The sequence below is a fragment of the Dendrobium catenatum genome, unplaced genomic scaffold (assembly GCF_001605985.2).
Source record: "Dendrobium catenatum unplaced genomic scaffold, ASM160598v2 fragScaff_scaffold_537, whole genome shotgun sequence".
NCBI lineage: Eukaryota > Viridiplantae > Streptophyta > Magnoliopsida > Asparagales > Orchidaceae > Dendrobium > Dendrobium catenatum.
In genome coordinates, this window is record NW_021318999.1 from 573,347 (window position 1) to 582,011 (window position 8,665).

Here is an 8,665-nt window from a genome sequence, read left to right on the forward strand (position 1 = left end):
ATATATATATATATATATATCTTTCTCCCTCCTTAGTATCTAATCTATTATATAAATCACTAAAAACTAATGTCTTTGCATCACATATTGCTTTCTTAGAATCCTTACAAGTCACTTTATATATTTCCCAATTATCCGAATTTTTAAAATTAAACCAATTTTTATAACAAATCTTCTTATTTTTAATCTTTTCTTGCACATTTGTATTCCACCACCAACTATTTTTACTATTAGGAGCAAATCTAACTGATGAATAAAGGATCAAAATTAAGCTTCACCTAACTACTCAAAAATCAAAGTTTTGGTATTAACTTATTAATTGAAATGTTCATGGATGGAAAATTTTGACATGCTATCCTTTCAACCTTTAATGCAAGTTACAAGGGTACCAGACAAGTGTAAGCCTTCTAATCTTTTTTTCCAATGTTTTTTTAGTCTTTTGAGAATATAAAAATTAGTGATATAATAATACAGAATTAAGAGAATTAGGAGTGTCATAAAAGCTTGATTTTCGCTGACAACTTAAATTCATCTCAATAATTGTTTGTGTTATTTGACCTCTACTTTGAGAATTAAGCCCTTTAAGGTCTTAAAGTCTAAATCCTGACTTTAGGCACCCAAGTCATAAAGCTCCAGTCTTAACCCCGCCACCCTAACCCTTAGACTACCCTAGCTAGGACCTCAATCACCTCACTCAGCTTAGTAGGTGGACCTAGCCCCTTAGTGGATTGGGGGAATAAGACCGCCTTGATCTAAAGTTGAACCTTAGAATAGTTGGCCCATAGCCCAATATAACCTTCACTCGACCTATTTTAGGCACAAAACCTAACCTTGTAGCCAACTTAGAAAATCATGACCCTAATTAAGACCTCCAAGAGGACCAATTAAACTCTCCCTACACAAACTCATCTTAGCTTAGACCCTTCTTGGATTGACTACACTAACATTTCAAGTACTTCTTGAGCAAATATGGAAAGATTCTCCCCTCTTGACACCACCTTTTAGTGCCCACTAGCTATGGTCTTAGCACCAAGCACCGTCTATCTCGGTGCAATCCTATTCATCTTTCAATCACCCTCCCCTCTTCGCAACACCTTTTGACAATAGCCTCCTGACAACTCCCAAGTTAGTGCTCACTACCTTCCATCAACTTCTCTGTGTCTTGGCCCAAGAAATCTCCCTTCTTAAAAACTATTCGGCATTTTCTCCAAAGAAATCTCTCCTCAAAGTCTCGCCTCCCAAACTTCACGTTGCTAGCGCATCTGTAGGCTCCACAATCCAACTACTCCTAATCAATGAATTTGGATCTCCAAGATAAAAGAACGCTCGTGCAATTGCGTAAAGAAATTTGCCAATTGTTAGTACCTGAATTATCAAGTTGGAACCTAATGGCTCTCAATCTAACCAGCCTCTCTTAAGCACTATTTAGGAACCACCTTTTGGCTTGCAATTCAACAGTAGAAATGGCTATCGAAAACTCTTTTACATGGGCAATTACAGTGTTGATTCAATGGTTAAATTAACATTAAATAAAATCTTCATGTGCTAGGAACTTAGTGATCAATTTAGGTGACTTAAATATAGTGGATGCTAACTAGCTTAATTGGTAAGAATATTAGAAGTTGTTATCAATATACTGGATTAGAATCCTGCTTACATCAAATTTCTGCCTTGGAACTCACCATTCCAAAAAAATGCCTACAATCACTAAGGATTGCTTTCATTTTAAAAGCATCCATTAGGTCAAGTTTGTCAACTCAAACCAAAGCTCTATCTAATGTGGTCTTTCCCAGACGTTCGAAGTCTTAAATAATTCTAAATTTATATATTAAACCATTAAAATTACATTTGATTTGTGAAAGTTATGAAAATATGTTAGAAAAAAAATGGGAAATTCGGAGATCCACCCTAAGTATTTGCATGCACCTTTCTGAGTTATCGTGAGTCATTTGACCTAAATCTTAAAACTCTAGTATCCAAATCTCCCACCCTCAATTCCATTCAAATTTAAAGCTTGAACGTGCACATACCTCTATATTTAGGTCATCAGATGACAAAGACCCAGGGAAAACTACATTAGGACATGCACATACCTAGCTAGAGTATTGATGCCTCTATCTTCCATTAGAGTTAAACTCATCATAGTTATCCAAATCTCCCGCCCTCAATTCCACTCAAATTTAAAGCTTCATCAAGCATACTGTTACTGCAGGAATCATTTCATGAACGTGCACAATATTGCTTAAATCCTTAATATATTTCTTTAGAGGGTAAGTCTAACCTACCTTTATCCAAATTTAAAATGAAGCACCAGCTGCCCCTTACCTTTTTTCCTCATATTTCTTCAAGAGTCGTTTCACCATTTATACGGAATACATTAAAAACAAACTCATGGAAGTTTTTTGTCTGACCCTGAAAGTGTCACCCTATCCAACTGGTACGGGAAATATGTCCTTTCTTTTATTTTCTAGTCATGATATGCCAATACACTAAAAATTTATTCTGAACTTGTTAAGATTTTTGTACCTGCATGAAACCACACAAGCGAATTATGATGTGGTTTAGACCAGAGTCCTGAAGAAACTTCTCAGTGAAGTACTTGATTTCCATTAATGGAACTTCAGGATGTTTATCACAGTTGTGGATGGAATAGAACACATATTTCTGAATTCCCATTGCTTTTGCGCATTGTATGAGAGCAACCTTTCCTTCCCAATCTACCTAAATAGAATAAGCCGATTAATACATACCAAGACCAAGAAACAGAAAATAAGATTATGATATCAAACGGAAATATTGCAGCACAGCAGCATAAAACAAAAGTTTAGTCCTGCAGACTATGAGCATCCAAGGATGCATTACTCATACAAAATGCGTCAATGATAAGCAATATACAATACCAACTACAACCAACTGGTTGTGAAATTAGCATAACTAAGAGAGTGATTTAAAAATCAAACTAAAGTTCATTTCAAGTTAATAGTTTGTCTGTTTTTTGGTTCATTAAAAAAATGTCTACAGGGATAAAAAGAGAACAAAGGGTTTATGTTTTCTGTTTTGGTTCAATTTGATACCCTTTGTAGGCATGAGTTGGTTTAATCGTTGGTTACTTTTCAGCTATTAATTCTTAGTTTTTGTTGTTTTGCTGTTATTGGTTCTGAAGAACTGCTTTTTGGCCTAGCTTCTCTATGGAATTGCTATTGGGCCTTTAAATGAGTTTCTGGTTGATGAATTCATATGGTTGTTATTTGTGCTATTGCAGTAATACGGGGCTTGCACATTCTTACAGCAGGTTGATTGTGATTTTGTTATGTCATGGAATCCCATAACTTCTGTTTGTGTGTTTTGAGAACATTTCTGTGAGCAATTTTTTAAGCTTTATAGCATGTTGCTCCATGTGTATCATCTCCGATGGAATTTACAAGAGGATCATGACCGCCAACTCCATTCTATATTTGTTTTTTGTTATATGGAGAAAGGATGTTATGATTATAAAAATGATATTATTAAAAAATATAAAGAATAATTAATTGCTTAGTAAAATTTGTGCTCTACTCAAATATGTGTTGGTTGAATGTGAATTCTTCAAGTATAGTGTAAGTGATGACTACCAAATTCTGGGAGAAGTCTTCCCCGCGTACTAAAGTAAGATGTCGATTAACACCTCGGTAATTTCCTTCTTTGATCTTTCTTTCTCGTACTTTAGTATTTGGTTTGCACATCTACTTGGATACGGTCGAATTGCATACAATCTGAAATTCTTATTCCAGTGTTATTTTCAGTTGTGTGAATTTTATTGATCTTAAATTTCTTTGCTACCTTTCTTCTAAAACGATAATTAAATTCTTCTTTGTGAGGAATTCTTTGTATTTTTTTAGGAAACCCAATAAGACCCTTAGACGTCATACAGCATATTTTATATTAGATCTTATAATTGAATCATCATCACTAAAAATAGTATGTAATAACTGGGTCAATTTATAGAATAACAACGAAATCAAATAGCAATGGTTATAAACAGCTAATAATGTGACTATCATGAAGTTCCAAATTATATTCTTACTTTCGATGAGAGGTATAATCTTAGAGAACTTTTTAATTGAAATGATATGTTAATCTTAGAGAGGAAGATTTCTTTGCCTGAATCCCAAAGAGTTGAATGAGCTAAATCAACACGTAGGATATGTTAAATCAACATGAGTTGATACAAACATAAGCCTAAAGAACAATGTTTATCATCCCATGAACATAGGGAACAACAACAATGTCAATTTAACGCATCTTTTTCTAAGATTAATATCAGATGCTGAGATTTCCAATAGAAAACCCTAGGTTGACTTGCATAACAAAGAAGAGATTACCCAGCAGAAAATGTATGGAAATAGAAATGATAATAATTTAGAGGAAAAGTTCTAGAAAATTAAATTGATCTCAACCAGAAATTTTCCAAAATCAGTAAACGCACATTTCTTCTATTTAACTTGAAAAACGTGTTCCTCTAAATCAATAACAGAACAACACCAAGGCAAGCATATAGACAATACTGATTTACAAACCAATCCTTATAGAGAAAATGATTCAGATCTGTGGCAAATAATCTTGTGCATGTACAGGATATTTAAAGGGTATATAATCAAAAAATAATAACAAGAAAGCAACCTACAAGACTGTCTGTATAATATTAAAAATTAACAAATCGTTATACAGTTAATTTGTACTAATCAGTATGAATTCAACCACTACTGTTCACTCTGTAGATCTACATCATGAATGTAAGATAGAGCATACAAAGATAACAAGCAAAATTAAATCAGCTGCAAAAGATGCTAGAATCACATCAAAATTAAAGATCAACACTATGTTCTCAACAGAACTTTTACTAGCTCTACTAAAGAAGATGGGAACTCTGCAGTAATAATTACAGTTAAATTGTATAACCTTTCGAATGGGTTCCTCTGGCCGCCCTGTTGCACAATCAATTATTGTATGAACACCAACTAGAGTTGCCGGTATCGTTTCTGGCTTGCTCAAATCTCCCTGTTGATATGAAAATTAGAATACAGATATTCCAGAGAGAATCCAAGAAAGAAACAAGATGATACATCAATGAATGAACCACAATTGCTAAAAAATTGTATAGTAATAAAACTGTTTTGCATCAGCCAGATCAATGATTTGAAAAGAACTCTCTTTTAAGCAAGGCTGTTTACATACCAAGATTGTATAATCATGAAAAGTAAGTAAACACTCAAGGATAAAAATAGGACTCAAATCTGTGTCCACAATGTCTTTATTAGTATTGGAATTATGATATAATATGCAACTAAACAAAAAAAACAAGAGAATGGCATAAAAGCATTGTTCAAAATGAACGTCTTCAAAATATTAACAACATTGAACAATACTAAGTATTGAGAGATTTTTAATAATTATTTTATGACTTTCAGGCTTCATTTGGGATGGTTTTCTTACTGCTTCTTAAAGCAAATTTCTAGTATAAAAATTAAAATTTTTGTACTAAAAAGCTGCTTCAAGAAGCAGTAAAAAAGCCATCCCAAATGAAACCTTAGTCTACATGGACCTCTACATGCAGGGGCGAAACCGGCTTTAATTTTGAAGGGGGGCAAAAATACAGCACAAAAATAATTAAATATTAAAAAAATAATATTATATATCTATACATTACGAAAAGTTTTTTTAAAAAATTAAGCAATAAAAATAAAGAAAAAATGTGTAATTAAACTGTTATTAAAAGCATGAAAGAGAATATTATAACTAAATGTAAAGAAATATATAGATATTTTAGGACAAGTTAGGACAAAAGAGGACAAAAGAATTTTTTAGGGGGGGGGGGCAAAAAAAAATTTGAGGGGCAAAAAATTTTTTTACTCTCTTATAATTTTTTTTTTTTTTACTCCTATAAAAAAAAAATTTTTTTTTTGAAGGGGGGCAATTGCCCCCCCTAAGCACACTATAGTTCCGCCCCTGTCTACATGTGCTAGTATCTTGGCATGCTCAAATAATTATAAAGCCAAGGAACATATGGAGAGTAAGAAAATAAGGGATCATATACATGAATATATACATGTGCATATATGTGTTAAGATACATATGCTTGTGCATACATCATATATCGAGTTTAATATAGCTAATTTTGAGTGAGCTATCTTCAAGTCGAAGCAAACTAATTTAGATTTCAAGTTGATTTAAATAGAGTGATTAACAAGTTAGTTTTGGACACAATTATCAGTCCTAGATAAAAACGCATCAACCATATGCATATGGGAATAATGTCAATCTTGAAATTAAAAAAAAAATTCAAACATGTTGGTTTGTGCACACGAGCATACATATAAATGTAGATATCCACAAGTATATTGCATAAGTTGGTTTAATTGAAGAACCAAAAATTAGGCAGTATTTGTGAAAAAAGAGACACCTACCTAGTTTTCATCAACGACATGTAGTATGTTCCTTGATCAACTATATTGCATAAAGGAATAAAAATTTCTCTCTAAAAACTATCTACAGGAACCGGAAAGTAAGTTCTGACCTGAAGCAAAAAACAGTTGAAATTTTGAAACCTACATTGACAACAATAGCTCCCCAATCCCGCAAGAAGTCAGCCGGAGCTGGCCGAGGCCTTACAAGACACCTAACATCATATCCTTCATCTAATGCCTTCCTGACTATCTGCCGGCCCAATGTTCCAGTAGCTCCGACGACCAACACATTTGTTGGCCGAACAGGAGTCCCCTGCGATATATCAGAAGAAACCAGAGTCTGGGCATTGCATTTAACTTGCAATGGCAAGCGAAATCTCCCTGAAAAAAAAGATCAAACCACTGGTGTTTAAGAAACTCCAGACTTCAAATTCGTTGATGAAATTCATCAAACAGTTGAACTGAGATGAACAGGGACAAAGGGAAGAGAGAGGAACAAACAAGGGTTGGAAAAGGCTGCAGGTTTTACTTGCCAGGAGGAAGAGGCGACGAGGAAATGAGGGTTTGGTAGGGAAATGTTAGATCCTGGGCAGAAATTAACATGCGCCACGAAGGAAGTGTGGAGAACTGGGAGTAGCAGCGATGGAGAGGACGGGTAACGGTGGGCTGAGGTGGAAGATAGCTGAGACTGGACGCCATGGGCTTCAGGGAAGAGAAGCTTGGTTCTCTTCACCGTTGGTATTCTTAGCTCGACGGCATCTCTGGTGATGTGGAGGATGAGGGAAACCAAAGCAAACCAAGAGCAGTCGATCACAGTTCTGCCACGTCGAAATGGAATAATGGATGCGATCAGTAACTTGCAAGTTTGTTTGGAAGTAACAATTATTATGTCATGTGACCTCACGTAGCTTTACATTCGGACATCAATAATATGTCGTCACGTGTTCTTATTCATTTACAGCGCGGCCCGACGACCTGACCCGGGATTACTATGTTCGCGTATTGCTCTAGGTATTGCTCGGTATTCCTCGGTATTGTTTGACAATAACGAGAAATATCGCTCTGTCAAGATCAATACCGAGAAAAATTATGTATTTCTTGGTATTGCTAGATATTGGTCTTCACATAATGGTATTTCTCATTATTGTCAAGTAAAATCGACCAATACTTAGCAATACCGAGTAATACCAAGCAATACACAAACATAGCAATCCCGGCTCCATTCCGGGTCGACAACTGTCGGGCCACGCGATAAATAGTGAGAACATGTGGCACTAATTTACGAGCGTCCTAACCTTGAGCTACGTTAGGTGACCGGACCAAATAAAAGTTCATTTGGAAGAGACCATCCAAAATCCAAATAAAACTCAGCTGCAGCTGCAGGACATTATGTCCATTGAAAAGGAGTTGGGCTTTGGGACAATTCCGATCAGAATTATTATGCATTATTATTCTTTGAGGATTATTATTATTATTCATATTTAATGATATTTTACATTAATTTTTATAATTATTAATCAATCATTACATTATTTTAAATTTTTATTAATGTAGAAATGATTCATTTAGAATGTCGCGGTCAAATTTTTTGTCAAAATGATCTTAAAATCGTTAAAATTATTTTAACAGTACAATATAATTTTTGAATTATTTTTACGTATAATGTTCATCTTAATGATTCATTCTAATTTGACCTATATTTTGTTCTATTAATGTATTATTATAATTAGTTGACATTAATATCAGATAATATTTCGTTTATAATTTTAAAAAGGATAAATTTAAACTGAAATCTTTCAGATTTACTCATTTTATTTTAGATCAAAAGCTAAACCAAAATTTAATGGATGGGATTAGGTTTGTTTTATTATGCACAGTTCACTCAAAATTAATCATACAATAGAAAATTTTAAAATATATTTATTCACTTACTATAAATAGTTACAATGGATATCAAATTTGGTCAAATAAACATCATTGATTTTATCATATTGAGTTATTGACTTTATGATACACAACAAGTTGCAAAAGTTAGAGAGAAACAGATAATTTTATTTATTCTTTCTTTTTTTTCATATAAGTAATGAAAGATAATAAGAAAATGACAGTTTTCTTATTGCTTTCTAAAGAAGCTTTTTAGTATAAAATTTTTTTAACTAAGGCTTTGTTTGGGACGGTTTTTTTTTCTGCTTCTTAAAGCAGCTTCCTAGTACAAAATGTTT

General features: G+C 33.6%; 1 protein-coding gene across 1 annotated transcript in view; it reads right to left on the reverse strand.

Moving 5' to 3' along the window:
- LOC110109409 (uncharacterized protein ycf39) overlaps positions 1-7,310 on the reverse strand; it is a 15,446-nt gene extending 8,136 nt beyond the window's left edge. The window contains exons 1-4 of the mRNA XM_020840476.2: positions 6,977-7,310; positions 6,589-6,824; positions 4,939-5,037; positions 2,527-2,721 (exon numbers count right to left, since the gene is read on the reverse strand). Coding sequence (XP_020696135.1) covers positions 2,527-2,721; positions 4,939-5,037; positions 6,589-6,824; positions 6,977-7,142 — 696 coding nt within the window. The 5' untranslated portion in view covers positions 7,143-7,310. The remainder of the gene's footprint in view (positions 1-2,526; positions 2,722-4,938; positions 5,038-6,588; positions 6,825-6,976) is intronic.
- Positions 7,311-8,665: the final 1,355 nt, after the last annotated feature.